Source organism: Toxorhynchites rutilus, chromosome 3 (genome assembly GCF_029784135.1).
Source record: "Toxorhynchites rutilus septentrionalis strain SRP chromosome 3, ASM2978413v1, whole genome shotgun sequence".
NCBI lineage: Eukaryota > Metazoa > Arthropoda > Insecta > Diptera > Culicidae > Toxorhynchites > Toxorhynchites rutilus.
The window spans coordinates 29,007,091-29,034,955 of NC_073746.1; the positions used below are offsets into that span (position 1 = coordinate 29,007,091).

General features: G+C 38.0%; 2 protein-coding genes across 5 annotated transcripts in view; both read left to right on the top strand.

Annotated features, from left to right (window-relative positions):
- Positions 1-27,865, top strand: part of LOC129775505 (potassium voltage-gated channel protein Shaw-like) — a 410,947-nt gene that overhangs the window by 91,455 nt on the left and 291,627 nt on the right. The window lies entirely within an intron of this gene.
- LOC129775506 (probable cytochrome P450 6a14) lies at positions 9,150-12,276 on the top strand. Its single transcript, XM_055780320.1, has 2 exons — positions 9,150-10,408; positions 10,468-12,276. Exons 1-2 carry the CDS (start codon positions 9,325-9,327, stop codon positions 10,881-10,883), a joined length of 1,500 nt encoding a protein of 499 aa, XP_055636295.1. The 5' UTR covers positions 9,150-9,324; the 3' UTR covers positions 10,884-12,276.

Below are 27,865 nucleotides of genomic sequence, written 5' to 3' on the forward strand. Positions count from 1 at the left end.
ATCTCTTTTATTTTATGGTATATTTGGTAGATTGAAGCTTTATATAATGATTGAACATTATTTATTGAGAGAAAACAAGTGTAGCTCAGTATACAATGTGACACTTTTTATTTAGACCGTATTGGTTTGGAAATATTAGGCGATTTGCTTAGGTGGTTCATTTTCCCCCCTTTTCCCCTATATTTTTAAAATGTTTAGTCACGCGAAAAATGAAACCAAGAGTTTTCGATGCTTTCAATCAGAGATATGATATGTGCTCTCGGAATGTTAATTTCGAGTCCAATATGATGCCGAGATCTTTGATGGTTACAACACGGTTGAATGTTTGGCCATGTAGCCTATATTCATAATTTATCGACGTTCGCTTTCGTGAAAATGAGATTACCGAACATTTCAATGGATTCAAATTCATTCTGTTAGCTATGCACCATTCGGCAAGAATATTTATCCAGTTGATCTTGTAGTCTTGCAGCATCACCAATGCAGTTCACTGGGTGGAACAGTTTGAAATCATCTGCATATGATAGTTTGGAGTATCTCAGGCTAAAGTTTATATCGTTGACATATAGCAGGAAAACGTACGGACCAAGATGACTGCCTTGAGGGACACCAGATGTGACTCAGAAGGAACCAGATATTGTGTCACCGATTTTTACAGACATAATGTGATCAGTGCGATAGGAACGTAGCCAATTTAAGAAAGGACCATTGAATCCAAGGCGTTGGAGCTTAGCTATTGCGATATCGATTTGTTGACGCGACTCTAATATACGTGCTATGTAGAATGTATATACTACAAGGTTTGTGCAAGTTGACCTTTTAGGCATGAATCCATGTTGTTCCTCGGGTATATAATGTTTACAAGTATGGGAGATGAACTCCAGTATGATTATCTCGAACAACTTAGATACGGTACACAGACAGGCGATTCCTCTGTAGCTTCTGACATATTTTTTGCTGCTTTTTCGAAAACAGGAAAAACGTATTACAGGAAAAACTAATTACAGGAGACACATTTGTGGAAAACAGGTCGGGTACCGTTCTGAATCATATTTCGGACACATTGTTCTAATATCTTGAAATGCTTAATGCACTGATGATATAATTATAACATTAATATCATAATTGCTTCTTTAGAGTAATCCCTTGGTTTCACTATCATTTCATATGAGAACTACATTTGAATTATAACACAATAGGTAAAAATCTGACAACACTACTCATTATCGTTTGTGTTTGACGTTTGCTTGACGTCAGCACGTAGAATTTACCCGTTCATAAATATTTAAATTTCTGTGATTGCTTGGTAAGTGTTTCGTAGTTGACTATAAAATATAATCAAGTTTAATGTAATTTTCGTCCAAAAAATTACAAAATAAAGAGTCCGAAATTTGAATTCAATCTGTCCGAAATTTGATTTAGTGTCCGAAGTTTGATTTTTATTCGCTTCATTTGAAAAGCATTTTATTCGATGATTTTTTTATGTTTTCAATCAAATGGGTACCAAAGTAGAAAGCTTAAAATCATATTGAACTAATTTATTTAAAAATATCTACCAAATAATACCTGTGCATAAAGTTTAGATCTGTTTTCTGCATCATATGCCTTAAGCGTCCGAAATATGATTCAGAACGGTACATTGCTAACGACTGTATCCACTTGATCGCTAGTGAGATTCTCGACGACAAAAACGTTGTTGAATTGTTCACGAAACAACTCACAGATACTTTCCTTCGTAGTTGCTTCAACTTCATAACTCTGTTCAAACGTTTGTAATTTCTGTTCGCCGTAGAGTATCGTTCTTTCCAGAAATCAGCGATTTTTAAAAAAATCTCTGAGATTGTATCTTTTCGTTGACCTTAGCCGTTTAAGAGTAGGGTTTGTCCATGGTGGATGAGGAAGTTCACCGATCATCTTTTTAGGAACGAATTGTTCGATTGCATAAAGTAAAACATTAGACATGGAAGATGTGATTTTGTCGATACTCAGAAAAAAAACTGTTCATGGACGAAAAATTGGTTTTGCGATAATTGTACTCTGACAGGGCCCGAAATCTTCGAAGGTGAAAAATGAAGATCGACTCTACTCTCAGTAGGTTCGCTTCGATCAGAACTGTCGCCGTCAACAAAAAATGAATTGACTAGCGTCGACTAGCGTTGACTAGCGAGGATGACTGATGGACTAGTCCAGTCAGTGGTTATTTTAACTGACGCGACTAATGAATACAAATCTGCCTCTTCATCCGATTGACTTCAATCCACATTTCTACCCCCCTAGGTACGAAATTGTTACTCGCGTACGCAATCTTATTTTTACGTCCATATACAGAGGAACGAACATTTAATTTCTGATGCAAAAAGTAGTTACCCCATCAATAGATGTTTTATTGGCTACCCATCGTGAACTCAAACCAACGAACTTAGACATTTATCATGTATGACATAAAGGTCCTCGCGTTAGTATTAGTAAATAGCGAGCAAAATAGTGCACACATACTGCACGCTATTTTATACGTGTGAGTAATTTTCGTGTACGATACAAAAGAATCTAGCCCACCTGTAGCGTATGTCAAACCACGTTGAACTCAAACATCGATGCATGCATACCTGATATATGGGAGAGAGTGGAACGAATGTTTTGGGGGAAGTGACTTTAAAATGCTATGAAGACAATTTGACTGGGAAGAATTAAATGAGATAGTCGAGTCGTAGAGGGGGAAAGCAACTAAACGCCCGATTGACTGTTTAGTCGTTTTGGCGGAGAAATTGTGTGAAGAAGCCAATAGTCATTTCCGACTGAATACGGATATATTCAGTCAGATAGTCAGCTGACTATCCTCAGTTGACTATGACTATGCCGCGCCCTGCTTTTTGATAATAAATTGGTGGTCCTGAGAAGGGCAGTTTTGTTTGGTTGTTAGGTATTGTTTGTTCACTCTACCAATGTTTACAACCGAGTGTTAATGATTAAAGGAAAGTGATTAGTCGTTGGATGGTACGTATCAAGATAGAAGATGCCGAAGTTAAATAAGATATGATGTGGCCCTGGACGAAAGCTCACCCAACTTTCATGTATTTGCAATCTTCTCCTTTTTCTTCTTGAATGAAATAGATTTCAGGGAGGGGTTAGGGAACACATTTCTGTCGGAACAAAAGCTCTCGCTGCTTTCATGTCGTTGCAATGCCGATTATTCCAGGCACCTTGGTTTTGAAGTCTGTAGTTTCGTCTATATATATAGGTTAGGGGAAGGTTTTTATGAAACACAAATTTCTGCATTGGGGTGCAATAATTGATTCTATGGTGGTTAGATACTCCTCCTCCTCCTTATATTATAATGATGAGTTTTGGTAAAAGCACTAGGATTTTTTTTAGTAAAAGGTAAATTCAACGGGGATGAGAAGATCAATCGATGAACAGATCTGCGATTGGACTCATGAACTTGCGCTTAGTAAGAAAACGACAATATTTGAAAGTATTGATAACAAAAAAAAACAAATGTTTGGGCGGGACGAAGTTTGCCGGGTCAGCTAGTAAAATATATAATTTTATTCATTTTCGCTGTAATGGATAGTTATGGAGTGCCCAACCTAATTGATGCAAAACTGTCGTGAACTTATCAGAGAATGGCTGAGCAATGATTGTGACTACAAGAAAAGGTTTGTTTCTTCGATTTCGACCAATCAGAACGAGATATTTCCGTTTTGGATAACGATTGAGAAATTTTCATTGTGCGATAGTTAGTTTCGTGACATATTTTTTTTTATTCAATTTAAAAAATTTTAATGGATTGCCTAAATCGATTGACGAAAAAATCTCATCAATCCATCAGGAAGTGACTGAGCAATAAGCGTTTGAGATTGGACATTTTTCACGATGCAACCGAATTGCATTTCTCAATTTGTACCACCAATATGTTACCGAAAGACGTGATCCTACGTTAAAATAATAAAAAAAAACAATCAAAAACACCTTTTTTGAGGAAATTGAAAGCGGTGTATACGTTTTCCACATAGTCTCAATAAAAATAATTGTAACGATTGTAATAAAAACGTTACGGAAGACACTAAGTTTCTGAGTTCTATATTTTTTTTAAAATTTTGAGCAATCTTTGCCTAGTCCCTTCTCAAAAGTAAGGCTAGAGTCAAAATGGCAAGCCGATGATGTATATTATCCTTTTAAGTCATAAAGAATGTGTCTGCAATATTTGAGCCGAATAAAAAAAAATTAAAAATATTTATGAAAAAAATCGTCAGTTGCGGCGGAACAGTTCTATATGAATTCTTTGGTAAAAACGAATCCCTGCTCCTGAAACCTTTGAACCACTTTTCACACATGATGTATGTTCCAAGTAATCTGCGTAACCAAACGATCATTATCAGGTTTTTTAGAATACAAAATAAGTGAAACTACCCGTGGAAGCCTTTTATTTCGGTTCGAAATTCAACATTTACTATGCAATATATATTGGATGCTTGAAATTCAGTCAAATGATCTGTACTACATTCTAAATCTGAAGTACTCGTTCTTCAAAAACCAATGTTGCAAACTATTATAAATCCGCAAAGTCATTTTTTAAACGGTATTATTTAGCTTGCCCTGTAATTTGTATGTTTGTATGTTTGTAACATGTTTGTCTGTAGCGCTTTACCACATTAATAGAAATTGGAACCCCTTCCTGTTGACCGATTGATCTGAAATTCGGAACACAAATTTGTCTCTGCAGTCATTTCGAAACTGCGTATTTCATGATTTTAAAAATCCAACATGGCGGCCGCTACGGATGACGTATTTTCTCAAAACCTAATCAATATGGGTTTTTCCCAAACCCCATCAATATGGGTATCAAATCAGAGGGCTTGACTCGTAGAACACAGATATTCCTGAGGAATGCAAATCCAAAATGGCCACCACCACAAAATGGCGATATATATTTTTTTTCCAAAACCCCATCAATATGGGTATCAAATGAATGGGTTTGACTAGTAAAACACAGTTATTTATAAAAAAAATTAAAATGTAAATGTGACCGCCAGACAACAATATGGCGAATTACATAAAAATCAAATCCAAGATAGCCGCTGTAACAAAATAGCTAATTACTTTTTTAAACGGTTTCATTCAACTTGACCTGTTTGTACGTATGTTTGTGTGTTTGTAGGGTTATCCCACATTAGTAAAAATTAGAAATTCAATTTGGTCGCCTCTACAAAATGGCTGAATGGCTTGACTTGGAGAACACACTACATTATGAACAACATAAGTTCAAAAAGGTGTATGCTTTTTTTTTGTTATCCCCTCAATATCGGTATCGAATGAAATGATTTGACTAATAGAATACAGTACATCATCAAAATATTCCGAAGAAAATTAGGTAAGAAATAAAAATTAAAAACAAAAGTTAAATGTTTTTATTGTAATCATACAGATAATGTACTAAAAACTAGAGCTTGAGCTTGAGCTTGGGTAGACTGTACAATTCGTAGTTGCTCTCCGTGATTGACCTGAACCAACCAAATTGCACAAAGAACACACAGAATGACGCTTGGGACTAGCAAATCATTCTCGTTGTGCAATTTTCGGTGATTCGAGCTTTAAATGGTCGATAACGACGCCGGCCACGTCCTTACAGTCACCAGGGGAAGGGAGGGAATGTTAGTATGATATTCGCCGCCCGAAGGCCAGAAGGGTCGCCTCTATAGCGTGGTTCCCTAGCGTTTATCATGTGATTCTGTAAACGCTAACTCTAACCTGCTTAACGAAGAGAAAACCAAGTCCACAACAAAACGGACCTACAAAACATCGTGGCTTATTGCATCGCGAGCTTCCTGGTTTCTACATAATTTAATAACCGCTCACGGAGGATATTCATGAGGAACCTGAAAAGGTAACTCGGTAACACATCTACAATAAAACGAACCTAAAATTTATATATCGGCTTATCGCGTTGCGAACTTCCTAATTTTAACCATATTTTGACACTCTACGATGGTTGGAATGGGAAACACCTTTACAATATAAGGGATGTACTATATCTGAGCTATCGGGTCGCATACTTTCTAACTTTTGTAATATTCACCCTAGGATGGAAATTATCGTTGGAAACCTAAGAAAGTCACTGAGAAACACGTCTCAAAAGAAAAGGCCTAAATTGGATCTAGTGATCTATCACGTCGCATACATTCTATCTTTATGAATTTTTTATCATTCGACGACAGAGGTTATCCATGGGAAACCTTAGAAGGTCACCGGGAAGCGCCTCTACAATAGAACAGACCTACATTATATTTCGTGGAATATCTCGTCGCATACATTTTAACATTCGGAATGTTCTACCGCCTTACGATAGAGGTTAACCATGTGAAACCTGAGAAGGTCACCAGTAAACACCTCTACAATGAAACGAACCTCCAATATATGCGTACAGTACAAGTTCGTGTTATCATTGAAATAAAGCTGATATCACAAACATGTGTATTCGGAACATACACTGCGTTTCACAACCACAGAGCCACAAACCTCCTCCGAGTCTCCAGAGATAAGCAAGAGGTCGGCCAAACTGAAGCGTACAGTGTAGGATACAACAACCATTCTCATTCAAAAGACTGGTCATTTGAACTTCATTGCTGTGTTGACTCGAAGAGCTTAAACGAGCAGTATCCTCTGCGCAGAAAGAGATACACACCACAACATGGCGCAGCCTGGCCAAAACCACCCCGAATGGGCTATCCGAAGTGATTGAGGACTAAAGATGACCTACGAATTAGAAACCTATTCTCATTCATGTGAAACTGACGCCAATCCTGCAAAGGAGTGAGAGCCCCTCCATCCGGCTCCACATCTATGAAACATTCGAATTTTTGTCTCTTGAAAGCTTCGCGCCTGAACACAACAATAAAGTTCAAACGGTCCGCCCCCCAAACGAAGATAGCTGCTACATCCCACGCTACACACCTCAATTCAACCGACCTCTCACCCATCTCCGGAAACCCAGAAAAAATGAGTGGCTCTATAGTTGTGAAACACAGTGTATATCGTGTTGGTTTCTTTTACAGCTGAAACACATTTTGATAATACATTTGTTTCACGACCACAAATACAAATACAAATACAGATACACAAAACACATTATTCAAACAAAACATGACACGTAAATAACCAATATATCTCCCCTTTACAGATATTGTATTCACAAACGTATATTTACGAAAATACTAACGGAAAAAGAACATATCTCTAAATATATAGGTTTCCATTTTCTACAATGAACTTCAATTTGAAATTTATTCGTCCCTGTCTAGAGATAGAAAAAGAATTAAATAATATTCAATTTTTTGTATAAAACATGCCGATACAAAACACAATACAAATAAAGTCACATTTTACATGCAAGAGTACTTGAATGCGCCAATAGCAACGCGCTAAAAATCAAAAATTCTGCACAAACATGCATGGCCGACGCAACCCCCAAAACCACACAGCGTCGGGTTACGCGTCCCTCCTATCAGCAACCGAATAATCATAACCGCGAACAACTCATAAAACGATCTTAGACAGATTACCTCACACGAACCGCCCACAGCCACTATCCAGCCAAAAATAAGAAAAACGGGCTCTCCATAACTAACCGATGCCGCCGGTCACACCAACCATGCATATCTGAGCAGTACTGGCATTACGAAAATATATACATAATTCTCCAAAACGATACACAAAAAAAATCAATCATATAAAAAAAAAAAAGTGGAGACTTAGCGTGTTTGTTGTATCATTCCGCTTCTGCATGCGCTCAACTACTCTCCGCTCAGAGAACACTCACGGACGCGCATCTAAATATGACGACGAACCGTAACCTCTCTACGATGAAAGCACTGCAACGCATTGCACCCAAGAGAGTTCAGCTTCTCTCACTGAGCCTCTCCAACGTAAACAGGATGAGAGAGCACAAACAGAAAAAACCAACACACTGAAACCGGACACATGATGAAGAATTAATTTCCCATCGTTTGCGTTAATTGTATATTCAATATTCCAATTCATGTATCCTGAATTCATAGATGATGCATTATGCAGAAGAACTATGAGACACAACACGACACATTTTTTAGAAAATTATTTCGGAACGTTTTGGAAACAAAACTTTTCCAACAAAACTTTAAAGAAAGAAACACGAAACAAAACCAAGCGAGCGAATCGAATTGAAAACACGTCATCTCTCGATGACTGCTCACGCGAGACTCCAGATAATGTACTAAAAACTAGAAAATAAAAAATTAAAAAAACTTTTTAAGTTAAACGGTTTAATGTACTAAAAGCTAGAAAATAATTAGACAAGTAGCAGTTAGTAGTTATCACATCCCTTCCTTCATTAATCTGGGGCAACGATAAGACTAAAATAAAATAGTGGGGGCCATCGGATTTTCATTATCAACAGTTAGTTGTTTCATCATAAGTCCATGATTTTATTTTAGTCTTATCGTTGCCCCAGATATTATTCTGGGAAGGAAGGGATGTGATAACTACTAACTGCTACTTGTCTAATTATTTTCTACCTTTTAATGTATAAACCGTTTAACGTTTTTTTTTTTACTTTTTTATGTATATCTAATAATAGAGCTCCAGCGTATACCATTACACAATGATAGTAGATTAGATTATGCTAAATTAGAATAAGCATTATATTCGCTGATTAATGGAATGTTTTGGTTTCGTTGTCATTGTTGCCATGAAAGCGGTTCGAACCTGGTGCATTCGAATACACTTATATATCTTTTCCAATAACTGTCATTGATGATTGGTCGATTTGATTCAGAATGAATATTTATCTAAACATGATTTAAAATGCATTATCGCACAACTATTCTGTCGTGTATTATGAACAACACATCAATCGACTCTATCTTGCCACTGATGTTCTTATCTAGTGATGATACAGCATGTATGTTATCACAAGTAATTCACTCTCTCCAGGCCCCCTAAATAGGTTACTCTCATTCGCGCCTGGTTCAACCGTTCACTTTCCAAAACCAGAGAACTCATTAGAGTTGAATTCCGATGAATCACGATGAAAACAACACTCCAAAACGCTATGTCATCGGCGGTTGTAAACCTTCAGTTCACTATCAGACGTTTAACGAGATTGGATGTTCAAACACTGTCGCGCAGATACTCTTGCAACGAGATTATACATATCTGTCCCAACCCACCACTGGAGCTTTAGTCATTCAAATACGTCCGAGTTGTTCACATCGCTTAACTAGTTTCAGCGCGTCGAGTGCATCGAGTGCATAATTCCCACTTCCGGTCAATTAAGCAAACGCGGCGACGATGATGGAACCGTTGGACGCGATCATCACCGTGGTGATGATCGGTTTGGCCGCCTATCTATACCTGAACAGGCTGCACTCGTACTGGGCGGACAGAGATGTACCCTATGTGAGTCCGGATTTCTTCTACGGTAACTCCAGAACCTTGGGTCGCACGGAACAATTCGCTGTTATGTTGCAACGGTTCTACAACGAGCTGAAAGGATCGAATCCCTTCGGAGGAATTTACATGTTTATGAAACCGGTGGCGATAGTGACGGATTTGGAACTGTTGAAGTGTATCTTCGTGAAGGATTTCGAAAATTTCCATGACCGAGGAACTTATTTCAACGAAAAGCACGATCCGTTGTCAGCGAATATGTTCAACCTGGCCGGAAACAGGTGGAAGGAACTGAGGCACAAGCTCTCACCCACATTCACCTCGGGTAAAATGAAAATGATGTTCCCAACGATTGTGGCCGCGGGGAAGCAGTTGAACGAGTTTCTAGAGGAAATGGTTGAGCACGAAAAGGAGATCGAGATGAAGGACTTGTTTGCACGATACACGACGGACGTGATTGGTACGTGTGCCTTCGGGATCGAATGCAACTCTCTGAAGGATCCCAACGCTTCCTTCCGCGTGATGGGGCGGAGGATCTTCTCGACGCCAAGTGGGAGGGTTAAAAGATTCTTGATGTCTTCGGTGCCAAAGATTGCCAAGGTTTTGGGAGTGAAAGGAATCGATTCACAGGTTACGAACTTTTTCGCTGGAGTCACTCGGGAAACTATCGACTATCGGTTGAAGAATAACGTTAAGCGGAACGACTTTATGGATTTGCTGATGCAGTTGAGAAACCCAGACGAAGAAAAAAGTGGAGAGGGATTGCTGTCGTTTAACGAGATTGCCGCCCAAGCGTTTATATTCTTCTTGGCTGGTTTTGAGACGAGCTCAACCCTGTTGACCTGGACGTTATACGAACTTGCGTTAAATCAAGACGTTCAAGAAAAAGGACGACAGCACGTTGTGAGTGTTTTGGCTAACAATAAAGGAGAGATGACATATGAATCTGTACTTAGCATGAAGTATTTGGATCAAATATTGAACGGTATTATAGCTATGTTCTTATAGAGAAAACTGTTATTAATCTGTATTTTTCAACTCCAGAGGCCCTCCGGAAGTATCCTCCCGTGCCGGTTCATTTTCGGGTGACATCTAAAGACTACCAGGTTCCCAATTCCAAATCAACCCTCGAAGCCGGAACTCGCATCTTCATACCGGTGTACGGAATCCATCACGATCCGGATGTGTTTCCCGAGCCGGAGAAGTTTGACCCCGAACGGTACACTCCCGAGGAGGAAGCGAAGCGGCACCCTTACGCGTGGACACCATTCGGTGAGGGACCGAGGATTTGCGTAGGACTCCGTTTCGGGATGATGCAGGCTCGCATCGGTCTCGCGTATATGTTGAAGAATTTTAAATTTTCAATCGGGGAAAAATGCGAGGTGCCTTTGCAGTTTGATGTCAAAAGTTTCATACTAGCCCCGAAAGGAGGGCTGTGGTTGAGAGTGGAGAAGATTTAGAATATCACTGCGTGGGTGTGGGTCTTGGGGTAGATTCCCGTACCTGTGCACATATTTATTAATTTTTATTGTTTTATAGCTATATTTCAAGATGTTATGGTCATCGATCGATTCTCCTCATCACAAATAGTCCGAAATTAAACTATGATTGTGCTTTTCACAGAATCATAAAAATTTAAAAATTGTAGTGACCACTGAAACACTGAACTTTGATAACTATGGAATTTCATTTAGAACACTAAGCTTAAGAGCCAGTATAATATCCCGGTAGAAGACAAATGAAGCAAGGGATAGAAAGCAGTTGCTTGATAATATATTTCTGTACGTTTATTCTATTGCTGAAAACATGCTGAATTATGTTGTGGACATTATAAGGTGTTATTTTTGGTTTGTTTGGTAATTTTTGATGATATTAAATTGAAGAACTAAGTACTCCAATATTTTTAACTAAACAAAGACCTAAAGTCCCAATAGAAACGGTGAAAAAATCCATTTGATAGTTATCCTTTTTTAGTGTGAACCCTTATTACCTTTACCCAAAATAACGAAATATTGTGAATTTAATTGTGGTGACTGTCAATGATCAATGTCGATGTCAATGATAATGATTTCAATTTTTAAATATTTTCAAAAAAAAGTTTCCATATTTTCAAATAACAGCATTTATAAGCTACGGATTTTTTTTACTGTTACAATTTTATTTATATTAATAATTATGTATTTTATTTATATGAACACTTTTATTCACTTTATTCAGTGCCACGTAACGAGATAACACAAGTCAAGCACGATAAAAGAAGACCACGAGCCGCAATGCCGTCTCGTTAATATTATCTAATTGTGCTTACCTATGTTTACCTTACCTAATCTGACTGGTGCGGTGTATGGCGAGGCACGTCGCTTCTATTTGGATAATTCATCAAGTAGTATTTTTTTGACTACTGGAAAGCCGTCTCGGTTTGTTGAATCCAAATTTGTATCAAATCTAACAAACATCAATGTAGGTTTGGAAGCAGTTTCAGGTTTCTACGATGGGGATGTGCGAGAACTTGAAAACGAATACAGATAGAAATGATGTAACTGTTACTGAAAACATACATGTGCAGATTTCGGTGCTTTGATGCCATTCTTACTATATCTCACTCCTTGGCAACCGTCGATCGTTTTCTGATACAATCATCAACAACGCTTTGTTTATAAATCGACTCAGTAAGGACACGATGAACCCAACATGAATTCTAAACAATTGATTAAACTGTGTAGTTAGCTCAATTTTTAGCAACTGATACTAAGCAGCCTTAGAACGTGTATAAGCATCGTCAAAAAAATGAGTAATTTAGAGCTTTTGACGAAAAATTTTTTTTTATGTAAATAAAACAATTTTTAGGTGCAACATTTATTTTTGCTTTCCAAGTACATATGGAAATTGGGTAACACTGGTCAGGATCGTTTGAGGCATATTTTCACGCCTATAACTTTCCGTCTCTTCTTCTGTGCCAGTTTAGCTGGTTTTAATTTATGTTATGTTTCGATTGGATTTCTTATTTTGTGACTGATTAAGGTACCCAATATATCCTGAAAGCTTCGAGTTAAAAATTTGAAAAAATACTGAACATACATCTCACTAAGGTGTATCAAGAAAAATTATTAAAAAAAAAATCATCAAAAATTGAAGTACTAAAAAGTATTGAAATTTTAAATGTGTTCCTACGGCTTTCCTAGATATATGTGATGTTTTTCAGGTTTTTTTCAGTGTTGCGCGGCACAATTTTTTTTTATATTTCCGAAGGGCTTGGTTGGGTTCGGGAGTAAAAAAAGCCCCCAATCCAAATCACCAGCTGTATGGAAAATATTGTATAGGGTACTTCATATGAAATTTTGACAGTAGTACCATATATTTGAGTTCTTATATGGTACAACATAGGATCTATGGCACTTTTTCGTTTTTTTCACGCCATTCTCGATAGCTTTAAGACAAAAATATGAATAAAATACTGAAAGTACATCTTGCTAAGGAGTATCGATCAATATTTAAAAAAAAAATTTTCATCAAAAAATGAAATACTAAAGAAAATTTAATTAATTTTCATTTTACTTTAAATTACATTTTTATTTTTATTTTTTCTATATTGATATTCAGTGTAGTACTATATTTACTACTCTAGTTTGTATTCAAATTTCTACGCCTGTTTTAGGTATTTATGATTTTTTTTTCATAATTTTTTGAGTGTTTTTTCGTGGTACTAAAAATTATATATATATATATATATATATATATATATATATATATATATATATATATATATATATATATATATATATATATATATATATATATATATATATATATATATATATATATATATATATATATATATATATATATATATATATATATATATATATATATATATATATATATATTATAAATATATATATTAGGCTGTCAAAAAAGTCCTGCGGTATTTTTTTTGGAATTTTCATTTGTTGCGTGTTGCAAATATGCGCCGTTTTGTTCGATGACTTGTTCCCAACGAGATGCCAACTTCATAATACTCCTGATATAGAAGCTCGCTTCCTTATTGGCAAAAAAACTCGGATAGCCAATTTTCACAGGCCTCTTTTGTGGCTAACTTCTGACTACCTAGCTCGTTCGCCATGGACAAAAACAGGTGGTAGTCACTTGGTGCAAGGTCCGGACTATACGGCGGATGCAAAAGAACCTCCCATCCGAGCTCCCGGAGCTTCTGGCGCGTCACCAAAGAAGTGTGTGGCCTGCCGTTGTCCTGATGGAAGACAATGTGGCCTCTGTTTATCAAAGATAGCCTCTTCTTCATGATTGCTACATTTAAGCGGTCCAGTTGTTGGCAGTACATGTCCGAATTGAGCGTTTGGCCATAGAGAAGCAACTCATAATAGATTATTCCTTGACAATCCCACCAAACACACAGCAGAACCGCTTCCTGGCCGTAAAATGAGGGCTTGACCACCGTCTGAGCCGCTTCAGCGGGCTTCGACCACGACCGTTTGCGCTTCACGTTGTCGTAAGTGACCCACTTTTCATCGCCAGTCACCATCCGTTTCAGAAACGGGTCGATTTTGTTGCGATTCAGCAGCGATTCACATGCGTCGATACGGTCAAAGATGTTTTTTTTGCATCAACGTGTGTGGCACCCATACATCGAGCTTCTTTGTGAATCCAAGCTTCTTCAAATGGTTAATAACGGTTTGATGACTTATCCCCAGCTCTTGGCCGATGCAACGGCTGCTACTATGCCGGTCTTTCTCGGCTAATTCAGCGATCTCGTCGCAATTTTCGGCGACAGGCCTTCCGGAGTGTGGCGCATCTTCGACGACCTCTACACCAGAACGAAAACGTTGAAACCATCGTTGTGCGGTGGAAATGGAAACTGTATCGGGTCCATAAACTGCACAAATTTTATTGGCAGCTTGAGATGCATTTTTGCCTTTGTCATAGTAGTACTGTAAAATATGTCGGATTTTCTCTTTATTTTGCTCCATATTTGCGACACTAAAACTCACGAACGACTTAACCAAACAAAACACTGTCAAGGACTATATTATAGCGCGCAAAAATACCTTTCCAACAAGCTATAGCATGACTCGATGCAATGAATACAACTAGAACTACGCGCTTACAACGATACCTCGCGGAAATACCGCAGGACTTTTTTGACAGCCTAATATATATATATATATATATATATATATATATATATATATATATATATATATATATATATATATATAAAATTTTGAAATAAAATATTACTTTGAGACCCACTTTTGCTCTAATTTTTATTGAAATACATTCATATGTGTTGTTTTTTCCACATGTAGCGTATTTTTTTTTTAAGAGGATTGCGCAAAGAAAAATACTTTTTTGGCCTTTCGGTATTTTTTATTTATTTTGAATTCAGAGGCCCAGTACTGCTCTAATATTTACTTAAATTCTGTTTTTATATGTCCAAATTTTGTCGGTATATTTAGAGCATTGCGCTGTACAAAGATTTTTTCTCGTACAGGTCGGACTCGATTATATATAATCGCAATTTCACTTTCAACGTTAATTTTCGAATCCAATGCATAATCGAATCGCGAAAAAGCTATTTTTCTATTAATGTTTGACATTCATACATTAATGAAACATTTGTTTTCTTGCGATTCGATTATGTACAGGATTTGAAAATAATTGTTGAAAAAAAATGGTCCACCATATATAATCGAGTCCGATCTGTATCTCAAAACATATGAGATTATCTTTACATTGGATTTAGATGGTTTACCAAATTCATAGGAGTTAGCAGTACGATAGATCTCTGTGAGAAAAAATAAAGTCCTTGTGGAAAGATCATTCGAATTAATGAGAAGAACACTTAAAAAAAATCCAAATTATATATTTTTTTTTATTTTTATCTTACAATCGAAAACCACGAATACAATAAAATAATCGATTTCAAGAAAATAAAAATAATAATGCAGACGATGAACAAATTTATTTTTGTGTCTCGCAATGTTGTTGAAAAAACAGGAAAAAATTACGCCATATGTAAACAAAAACAACGAAAAGGTTCATTTTTCACCATAGATCCTATGTTGTACCATATATGGACTCAAATACTGCCAACATGTTTCATTTAGTACCCTATACAATATTTTCCAAACAGCTGGAGATTTGGTTTGGGGGCACTTTCTACTCCCTTACCCAGCCAAACACTTTAAAAATAAAACAAAAATATTTCTTTGTACCGCGCAACACTGACAAAATTTTGAAAAAAAATCACACATATCTAGAAAAGCCGTAGGAACTGATTTAAATATGAATTCGAGTAGTAACGGATCTCTAAATCCAAAAATATTTCAATTTTTTTTTTTAAATTTCAATATTTTTTAGTACTTCAATTTTGGATAAACATTTCTTTTTGATAATTTTTCTTGATACACCGTAGTAAAATGCACATTCAGTATTTTTTTGAAAATTTTATCTCGAAGTTTTTGGGGATAGCATAAAATAAGCGAAAAAGTACGTTTTTCACCATAGATTCTTATGTTGTACCATATAAGAACTCAAATATATGATACTACTATAAAAATTTCATATTTTTTTTTTTTTTTATTAAATCGTTTATTTTTACAGGCTCAGTTACATAAGTTTAAAGGAGCCAAACTCCTATCTGTATTGTTACAAGTATATATAAACATTTTTCATTAATTCTAGTGTTAATGAAGTAGAGAACCGATTACTCGCGGTTTGCTCGAGTTTAGAAGGGTGACATTTTGTTTCAGGAAAAGGATGGGATATAAGGATATGTTGACAATGTTCACACTCACATTCGCACTCACATTCATCATACTCAATTCTTAAGCCTATCTTATATCTAACATGTATTTACATTTCACCTTATTCTATTGTTAGTAAGAAGGGATTTGATTTCTCGCGAAGGGAAAGGAAAAGGAGAATATAAGGATATAAGGACAATCACACACGAAGATTGATAGCTTTTAGGAAGACATATATTTGGGACATGTAATCAAGGTCTAAACCAGCTAACACATCTCTCACCGGCACATTGGGCTGGCTTCCTCTGGCCCGAAGAGAGTTTTCTAAATTCGATCTGGCAACAAGATACTCCTCGCACGACCAAACAACGTGTTCGATGTCGTGGTAACCTTGGCCACAAGCACAGATATTGCCATCGGCAAGATTAAAACGAAAGAGTAGCGCGTCTAACGAACAGTGATTGGACATGAGTCGAGAGAAGGTGCGAATAAAGTCCCGACTTAAGTCCAGACTTTTGAACCATGGTTTGAGGCTAACCTTAGGGATAATCAAGTGAAACCACCGGCCCAATTCATCTTCGTTCCATTTACGTTGCCAGTTAGCGATGGTATTTTTACGGACTAAAGAATAAAATTCATTGAAAGCGATTTGACGCTGATAAATATCGCCTTCAATTGCACCTACCTTTGCCAATGAGTCAGCCCTCTCGTTACCCGGAATTGAGCAATGTGAAGGGACCCAGACAAAGGTAATGACATAACAGCGTCTGGATAAAGCACTCAAAATTTCTCGTATTCTCTCAAGGAAGTACGGCGAGTGCTTTTCCGGCCTCACTGAACGGATAGCTTCGACAGAGCTAAGACTATCCGTTACAATGTAATAGTGTTCAACAGGTCGTGAGGCGACGCTGTCCAGCGCCCAATGTATTGCTGCCAATTCAGCAATATACACAGAGCAAGGATTCTGAAGACTGTGGGAGGTAATAAAAATTTCGTTGAACACTCCAAATCCTGTGGACTCATTCATAGAGGACCCATCAGTAAAGTACATATTATCACAATTGACACGCCCATACTTTGCATTGAAGATGGTAGGAATGATCCCCGATCGATGATAATCTGGAATTCCATGGATTTTCTCCTTCATGAACAGATCAAAATGTACAGAGGAATTGATGTAGTCAGGAAAACAAACACGGTTGGGAGTATACGAAGAAGGATCAACCTGCATGGAGATGAATTCATGATATGAGCTCATGAATCCTGAATGAAAATTTAGCTCGATAAGCTGCTCAAAATTTCCGATCACCAATGGGTTCATAACCTTACACCGGATGAGGAACCGAAGAGATAATAAATTGAAGCGATCTTTTAGTGGGAGTACGCCTGCCAAAACCTCGAGACTCATGGTATGCGTTGAGGGCATACATCCCAACGCGATACGGAGACAAAGATACTGAATTCGCTCGAGTTTAATGAGGTGTGTTTTGGCAGCTGATTGAAAACAGAAACTGCCATACTCCATCACTGAGAGAATTGTTGTTCGATACAACATTATAAGATCTTCGGGATGGGCTCCCCACCAGGTGCCGGTAATTGTACGGAGAAAGTTTATTCTTTGTTGGCATTTTTTACTCAGATACCTAATATGGGCCCCCCAAGTACATTTTGAGTCGAACCAGACCCCAAGATACTTGAATGACATAGCATGAGTGATCGGTTTACCCAAAAGTTGAAGCTTTGGTTTTGCTGGTCTATGCTTCCTAGAAAAAACCACCATCTCTGTTTTCTCCGTGGAGAATTCGATCCCTAGCCCAATGGCCCAGGTTGAAAAATTGTTCAAAGTATCTTGTAAGGGTCCTTGCAGGTCGGATTCGTTTGATCCTACGACAGACACCACTCCGTCATCTGCAAGTTGTCTTAGGCTGCAATTTTGTGTAAGACAATTGTCGATGTCGCTTACATAGAAGTTGTACAAAAGGGGGCTTAAACATGAGCCCTGGGGGAGGCCCATGTAGGAGACCCGATTTACTGTCGAATCCCCGTGAGAAAAATTCAACTGTTTCTCACAAAGCAAGTTATATAACATATTATTCAACAGAGGCGGCAGACCCCGAGAGTGTAATTTGTCTGACAAAACCTCTATTGAAACAGAATCAAAGGCCCCCTTTATGTCCAAGAATACTGAAGCCATTTGTTTTTTTTCGGCGTAAGCCATTTGAATTTCTGAAGAAAGCAACGCAAGACAATCATTCGTCCCCTTGCCCCTGCGGAACCCATATTGTGTATCTGAGAGTAGGCCATTCGTTTCAACCCATCGATCAAGGCGAAACAAGATCATTTTCTCCAACAATTTCCGTATACAAGACAGCATTGCTATTGGGCGGTACGAATTGAAGTCGGACGCGGGTTTTCCGGGTTTTTGAATAGCTATAATTCGCACTTGTCTCCAATCATCTGGAACAATATTATGCTCCAGAAACCGATTGAATAAATTCAACAAGCGATGTTTCGCCACATCAGGGAGGTTTTTTAACAAGTTGAACTTAATTCTATCCGTTCCTGGAGCAGAATTGTTACATGAAAGGAGAGCAAGAGAGAATTCTACCATCGAAAACTCAGAATCAAGATCGCACCTATCTTGTGGTATATCTCGAACAATTTTCTGCACGGGAGCGGAATCGGGACAAACCTTCCGTGCAAAATTAAAAATCCATCGATGTGAATATTCTTCGCTTTCATTCGTTGAAGAGCGATTTCTCATGTTTCGAGCCACTTTCCATAATTTTTTCATTGACGTTTCTCGTGACAAACCTCCCACGAAATTTCGCCAATAAGCACGTTTCTTCACTTTGATCAAATTTTTTAACTGATTTTCAAGGTGCAAATACGTTTGAAAATTCTCAATGGTTCCACGTTTCCGAAAAGCTTTAAATGCGTTCGATTTATCCTGATAAAGCTTGAAACATTGGCTATCCCACCATGGATTGGGAGGCCTTTGACGAAAAGTGGAGCCTGGGATGGGTTTCGTTTGAGCGCGAACCGCGCTGTCATATATCAAACGAGAAAGGAAGTTATACTCCTCCAATGGAGGCAAACCATCTCTGGAATTGATGGCTAGAGCAATCGCGTCCGCATATTTTTTCCAGTCAATGTGTCTTGTGAGGTCATATGCCATGTTTATAGATTCAGAAAAATTCGAACCAATGGTGATGGAAATTTTGATTGGCAAGTGGTCACTGCCGTTGGGGTCCTGGATTACATTCCACTTGCAATCTAACGATAGTGAATTCGAGCAAAGCGAGAGGTCAAGAGCACTTGGGTTAGCAGGAGGTTTAGGTACACGTGTTGTTTCCCCAGTGTTCAAAACGGTCATATTGAAGCTGTTACAAAGGTCGTACTGTTCCCCCCAGGCAGTTCCGTGAGAGTTGAAGTCTCCCAAGATCAATTGTGGCTCAGGAAGGAGTGAGCACATGTCAACAAGTTGATTGCGGCTAACCGCAGCTCTCGGAGGCCAATACAAGCTGACAATACAGAGGTCTTTGCCTCTGATGTTTGCATGACAAGCAACAGCTCCAATAGGTGGAAGGTCAATTCGAAAAAATGAGTGGCACTTATTGATCCCCAAAAGCACCCCTCCGTATCTGTCATCACGGTCCAAGCGTATAATATTAAAATTGTGGAAAGAGAGATCATCTCGCGAAGAAAGCCAAGTTTCGGACAGAGCAAAAACATCACAATTGAACTTATGAATTAAAAATTTGAATGTATCCAATTTAGGGATAAGACTACGACAATTCCACTGTAAAACAGTGATATCTCCGACCTCTCTATTTAAATTAGACATCAAGAGAGATAATCATTGCAAGGAGGGGCCATGTTTGCATCAATTGTTGCAAAATTGTCTTTAATACTGGAAGCATTGAAATGACAACGGTTCTGATGGAGTCGGAAACATTAAAACACTTGAAGATTTGGTCCAAAAGGTCAGACAACTTTATAAATCCCGATTGGGAAGTTGAACTGGACGGAAAAACAGGGACAGTTGGGGTTTTTGATGTCCCCTCGAGTGCTGGGCCATTCGAAGGTGAATTATTCCCACGGAAACCAGGAGGAACCTGATTTTGCTTGTCCGCTGCACTCGATTTTTTAGGCATGCTAACAGGGGGTATCACCGGAGGGGCTTGTCCTTGAACTTTGGGAGTGGTCACATTTTTGCGCCGGGGATTCCCTTGGAAAATGAACGGTGTGCCCCCGTTAGCTGTGTCCGCTTCTATTTCGTCAACGGGCAACGTGGCGAAGACATTTTGTGTGTTGATTGGTTGTTGTTGTTGGGCCAGTGGCGAAGCGCCCTTTAAAATATCCGCAAAAGTGCGTTTCGAGCGTTCCTTCAAAGAGCGCTTCTGTTTCTCCCAGCGACTCTTATAAGTTTCACAAACTGAGAGCTCGTGTGGGGATCCCCCGCAATATGGACATTTATGCTCAGTCGCACTGCAGGATTTCCCCTCATGTTGCTCTCCGCAAGTGGCACAGCGCTCCTTGTTGGCACAATAATCTGAAGTGTGACCAACTGACTTGCATTTTTGGCAAGTCATGGGCTTTGGCACGAAGAGTCGCACAGGCAATCTCAATTTGCCCACCATGACGTAGTCAGGTAGAGCGGAACCAGCAAAAGTTACTCGAAACGAGTCTGACGGCGTGAATTTAGTTTTTCCCTCTTCTTGGGATACTTTTCCTAGTTGGCGGCTGTCCAAAATTTTAACACCCACCAAAGGGAGTCTTTTAAATTTACCAACTCCTTCTTTTATCATTTCGCACGTCAGACCAGTTTCAGTTACCACCCCCGAGATTTCTACGTCATGGGAGGGCACGTAGACGCGATACTCTAGGGAGAATCTCTCGTCGATCACAATTGCATTCGCGTGTTTCCGATCACTCACGACAACACGCAGTTTGTTCGGTCTAACCTTAGAGATTTCGACCACGGAGGAATATAATCTTGCCAGATCTTTCGAAACCTGAATGACATTAATTGCCTTTCCTTTTGGTTTAGGCCGGAAAAAAACAACCCATGGACCAGCTCCAAGTGCATCGTCTGGATAGACCTTGACACGAGGAGAGGAAACAACTGAGAGGGAGGACGAGGTCGATTGTTGAACGGGAGCGGTATCAGTAGGGCTGGGAGGCAAGTTCGGTAGTAGAGCGGAAGCGGGAGCGGGAGATGGAGGGGGCGAAGAGGAAAAGTTTGCCAATTTTCTTGAGGGGGGCTTGTTAAGGTAGATTACCTCTTTCTCTGAAGAGACATCTTCTGAGGGGGGAACGCGTTTAAGTGACTTCCCAGCCCCCGTTGTAGCTAGTGAGGAGGAAACAGTAGTTTCAATCTCCATGTCAACATGACCTTCTGCCATTACGGCAGATATAAAATAATATAATTCTTATTTTTTTTGTATTTCTAAACCTAATATATATTATACCTAAATCGCACACCAATGCGAATGAAATGAAGCGGTGTCTCAATCGAACCGCGTGGCAATCGCTCGGCACAGATGCAACGGTATATCGCACCACAACACGATGATGGAATCGATGACGATGCTAAAGCACACACAGCGATGATACGGCACACGCACCGCGTCCGCCGTGGAGAACTTCTTCCTCACGCTGGTAGTGACTGCTGCTCTCCTCACTCGCGCAATAAAGAGAACCCCGTTAGGGCGAAATAACTTCACTAGCCACGAACTGATAACGGTATAATCTCCACTTTATAATAGACGCGAACAAATTTGCGACCGATGTCTTCGGACTGCGCGAGCTGAATGGAAATTTCATATTTAGTACCCTATACAATATTTTCTATAGACCTGGTGATCATCATAGATCCTATGTTGTACCATATAAGAAGTCAAATACTGCCAATATGTTTTATTAAGTACCCTATACAATATTTTCCAAACAGCTGGTGATTTGGTTTGGGGACACTTTCTACTCCCTTACCCGGCCAGGCCCTTTCACATAAAAAACATCTTCCGTAATGGACGTTTATCATAATGAGAGTCACATGCCTTCATTCTTATGAAAACACACTTTCCCGAAAAGCTCGTCATTCCAAATATTTTAATCAAAAACAGTCCATCCCCATGTAGTGCTACATTTATAATAGCAATTTTGTTTTAGAACTACAAAACATGTACTTAGAAGCTCTGTTCAAAAATCTCGTCGAATATTTAAATTCATTTCTCGATAGTGTATTCTATTTTCAGGCATCAAGGGATGAAACTTCTTGGCGATGTTTACTTAACTCTCCTGCTCGATTTCTCTTTCGGATGAATTGGAGCGTTGATCGAATTGAGTGTTGATTGAAAGGTAAACGTCGGATTTTATCCCTGGTATAAGAACCATACTTTGTTTAATGTCGTTTTGGAATTCTTAACGCTTAACTTCTCTATCGAAACGCATCTTGTAACAGAACTCAAAACATCCTCGCATAAACTGTATCTGTTTCACATCGGATAGTTTCGGACGGTATTATCTTATTTACCACGGATGTATTCAATTGCGATTTGAATTGGAGAAAATCGGTGCTGTCCATAATTATTACAATCGGGTTCTCAACTACGTTAGCCTGCTCGACGCATGCTACAAAGTCGAAAAATGTGTAGTACTCTTCTCCCTGATGTTTTCTCATGCTCCGCTCAACGGCGGTATGTTTTGAGCTTATGGAAGGTTTGTAGTTCTTTCCATAAATTACAATGTTATAATCATAAAAGATTATTTGATTGCGATGAGTTCGTAAGAAATTTAATTCTGCGCAATTTTATATATAACATGTTATTTATTTACCTCTTTCAGTAGTGAAAACTATAAAAATGTTGACAATGGTTGAATTAAAGAAGGAAATTCGAGAGCACAATCAAACACAAGTAGAAAAATGCACGATTCCTGCATGTGAGAACTACCTTGGAATGTCCGGAAGTAAAATATACGTGATTTTTTTTTGAGTTTTAGGTTACATTAGCATCATTTTCTTAGTTCAAAAACAAAATCCAGATGTCTCACCGATCGTTTACGTTTTGCGTTAGATCGCCAATAATTGGAAAAAGATTCTCGCATACTTTGATGGATGTACGCCAATCGGTTGTGGAAACAGCGATTAACATTTTCTGTTTTCACAACAAACTGGCGATGGTGGCATAGCTTGAATAAAACTGTTTTTTGTTTTTAAATCAAACCGATGGCAATGTTTTTCCATCAAGTGTACACATTTTGTACAGATCAGATTTTCGAAATGTACGCGTATGCTGATTATACATGCAATTTTACGAAAAGTCTCGTACTGAAAATTTTTCCCTCTGGTGTTTAAGTCACTTTGCGAGATTTCGGCAGTGATGCACGGGTAGTGTAGGCAAAGTGGTCAGTGGGAGCAAAGTGGTCACCTGCTTGTTTGGTAGTATAACTATTCACTATTGATGCCATATTGATACTCATCTTATGTCTGAAGAGTTCTAAGACTTTTGGGCCACCCTGTGCATCAGTAAAGCCGCCACATGTCAAAATAAAAATAAAAACAAAAATCGCTCTTTCGGTAGCCATTCGGCCATAGTTTTGTGCGCATAGAATCTAAAGCGGCCCTTACACGATCAGTAGCATTGACATTATCAGTAACGACAATAGTGGCAAGAATCACTCCATTCCGCAATAAGCTTATTCTTCAACCTTACACGATCATTCTTATCGCTTGCAGGAATGCAGCAACTCTGGCCTTCATAGTCGTAAGAGAGATCAACACATTTTCGAAATGAAAATTGTCAATGAAAATCAATTTATTGTGTCAAATAAACATCCCCGTTAATAATCTGAAAGGTTTGCTGCAAACAATGAAAAAATATTAAACGAAACATGTTTCGAATAATGATTTCTAATTATAATTTCAACAATTTGAACATTTCAACAAAAACACCCAAAAGTTTGTTTTTTTTTAAATCATAACTTTTGAGCTACTAGACCGATTCAGATGATCGATATATCAAATCAAGGCGAATAAGCTATTATTCTTTGGAAAAATATATCATTCCCAAAAATTTGGATATTGTGCTGCGAAACTTGATTCAAATTCCGAATTTGCTAACGCAAACATTTTATCGCTGGTTTTGACAGTCACTTTTTTGCAAATGCTTAATATTTTAAATTATATACAGTATCGATACCTGTGAATGATGTTAAAATGAAGCCTATACCACAAAGAATATCAGGGTATTTATTATTCAATTATGGAAAATATTAAAGTTCAGTAAATTTACATTTAAAAATGAAGTGTTCGGAATTTGAGACAAAACGATATTCAATTTTAAATTAGTCTTATTTTGTATTTGGTGTTTTTGAATGATAAAAAATAATTTAAGAAAAAAACATGTTCTTTTTTTGTTCATTCGTCTCCGCAAATCACATACTCAAAAAATTAAGTAGGCAAAAGTTCAAAAGCTTCTCAACTTCGTTCAGCTACAGTATCTCAACTTGACTATCGTTATCAGCCCAATACAAAACCTTCCCCGTCATCGTTGGGAACATTTTCAGAGGACGCGTTCCATTCCATATATCGGCTAAGAGCGCTTTGAAAATATGTTTTATTAACAAATTCTCAGCAACCATTCTGCATTGAATATCCAGATGATTTCTAGAGTGCTTATGAGGCAAAATGACACTAGACAATTCTCTTTCTTTTGATGCAACGCAAACTGCTTTACTTTGGGGGCCTGCAACATTGAAATCGTTTTACTCTGATGATAATCTTAAATTGAAAAAAATAATGCCAATGGACTTTATTAGTACTAACGGCTGTTGTTTATTTTTTGATTCTTTCATTTATGTAGTATTTATTACACCACTTACTACCAATATATCTGAGAGTTTGAAAATATGTGGAATCGTTGGCTTCAGGAAACGCTCGGTTATGGCAATTGTATGAAATGGTGGGTTAAAATAAAACAAAAATTCGTTCTTTTTTCATCCCATTTGTTCTAGTGCGTATGGAAATCTGTTCTATCATTTATGTAATAATCCCAGTATGATAACTGCCCAAAAATACTAATCCTTCAAAATCGGTTTTCGAGTACATTCGAAAGAATCAACGACAAATACATATTTGCTTTTTTAATGATTTGAACGTGGAGATTGTTTCCAAAGCAAACACAAAACCGCCATTGATTCCATCCGACATTATGGTTGCACGCTAAAAAATTCTACTGAAATTACAAACATTTCTTCGGTGACTTCAAAGGACTCTCCAACAGTAAAATTACGCAATCAAGCAAAAAATGCTACAGTCAAGAATGAAATAACATCTGAAAAAAATTATTTGGTAATAAAATCAGTCGCCTGCAGAAAATCTCCGAGAAACGAGTGTCGAAAAGAGTTTTTCTGAAGACTTCTGTAATTATTTAATGCAATTGAATGTAGTTTTTTTTTGAAGCTATTCGATGTTATATTTTAAAAATGTGTCGAAATCATTCAAATGAAGAAACAACTGAATTTAGGCATACTTCTTCACTGAACTTTGACTGTGAGATACCAGTTCTGATATAGAAGCGAAAATTAGAATAAAGGAAACAATACTCAATAGTGCCTAAAATGCCCCAATTTGAAGAAAAATATTTTCAATGCGTTTAATTCCATAGAACGTATATTTGTCAAGTATAATTACAAATATAAAGCAGGAATACTTATCGCTTGTGACTTCGACCATAACATTGATCGTATTAATAGGATTTTCCTCTTGGCTATGGTGCAGATGTTGTAATCTAATCCCGGATTCAAAGCCTCCTTGAAAAAAAAACACAAATGTCGTAATAACATTTGCTAATTAATAGAAATCTCACATGTAACATCCTAATCTTTCGTAGGGCAAAGTGATCCTTGAAAAAAATTTTTGAGTAGGTATTATATAATTTTGTATAGCACTCGTTTCGCTAAGTCCTTCTCAAATTATTTGAAAAATCCTCTAAATATTCCGTTCATTTCATCATGTTATCGACATCCCACATGTACTCTGCAGATAGAAATGTATCAGCAGTTCATCATGTCAAATTTACTCCCACGTAGATCTGGACCTAGAACACAGAGATCAGTTTATGCTCAAATATGACGTAGCTTAGAAGTTGAAAACAATGATCATCTACTACCAATAGAAGCTTGATCGCTCACCGTTTATGTGAGTTTCATGCAGAATACATATTTCAGAAATTCGATGATATGGAAAAATATTCGACATAACCACTATTTTATGGATAAATATGGAGTACTCAAAATGGGCGGAAAGCTTAGAGATTCTTGAAAATTTATTTTTAAAAACAGATATGAATGTATTTAAAAAAAAAATGTTTTACGTGTCCACGTGGACATAATCTGTGCCCCCACCCTCCTGACCGTGGACAAGCGTGGACATTTTCGTATCCCCTACCCCCCCCTAAAGTTGTCCACGTGGTATGTGGACAGCCCCTTAATACCTTCGTAGATGTCGACACCGTATTTTACCCGTGTGCTTCACCCCCGTAATTGGGTAATAGATGTCGACACTGTGTAGTAGCCATCGCGAATTAACATTTTATGCTTCGTGCTTCATCGTTGTGAAGCGAAAATGATAATGGATTTTCAGGTGGAATGGGCAAACTTTTAAAATCAAATAATATAAATGAAAATCACTTTCTTTGCACCAAATATGTGTAGTAGAATAACAGGCTTTCCGCAAATGGTGAAAAAACCTTGAACTAAAATAATATCTGTGTATAGTTTTATTTTAAAATTATGAGTTTTAGTTGGGATTACCCGCTAAACAGGTCTGTCGGGAGAAGATTTCGCTCCATCTGAAGATACCGATAAGCCTCTATTAGATTCATCTCAATCAAATACAAGTAAAGAGATCGATTCCACGGGTGATGCTGATTCCTCAGGCGAATTTTCTAAATATGATCCGAATTCATCATTCACTGTTTCGCCATCCGAGATTTTGCCACTTCCCAAAGCGAAGGCTGCGAGTTCTAAACGCAAGCGGAAGATTACCAATGTCATAGAAATAACAACAGAGACGTATCGACAACAGTTGGCCGAGGCAGAAGCTTCGAAGAAGATTAAATCCATCAAAACCAGCCGTACCAGCATTGATGCGCAAGCGTATAAAAACTGCAAAATCCAATGGATAAAGGGTGTGTCACATCAAATTGCATCACGGAAAAAACGCTGTAGAAATTTAATTTTTAGGAATTATATCTTCAGCTTTCGCTTTAAAATCAGATAAGAGTGTATAGATCACGTTGGCCATGCTTCACTGTCAATTTTTCGTAAATTTGGAAAAATGTCGTCGAACGAAAAAGAGCGTCGTGAATTAATCCTGTGCACTCATTTCGAGAATTCGGAGTTGTCCCATCGGGACATCGGTAAGATGCTGGGAATCGTCCAATCCATGGTCAGCAGAGTACTAAAATGATACTTCGAGAACCTAACCATCGACCGGAAGGTGAAGAACGGCAAAAATGGATGCTCCGTCAGTGAAAAAGATCACAAGCGCGTAGTTAAGCAGTTTAGACGTGATCCGAGAAGTTCGGTCCGGGATGTCGCCAATAAGCTGAATTTGTCAAGTTCATTCGTCCAGCGGACCAAGCAGCGGGAGGGCCTGCGTACATACAAGGTTC

Excerpts from the sequence above, each read along its gene's own strand:
- LOC129775506 (XM_055780320.1), top strand. The coding sequence starts at position 9,325 with ATGATGGAACCGTTGGACGCGATCATCACCGTGGTGATGATCGGTTTG. Across the intron at positions 10,409-10,467 it reads TTTGGATCAAATATTGAACG|AGGCCCTCCGGAAGTATCCT; the intron begins GTATTATAGCTA and ends TTTCAACTCCAG.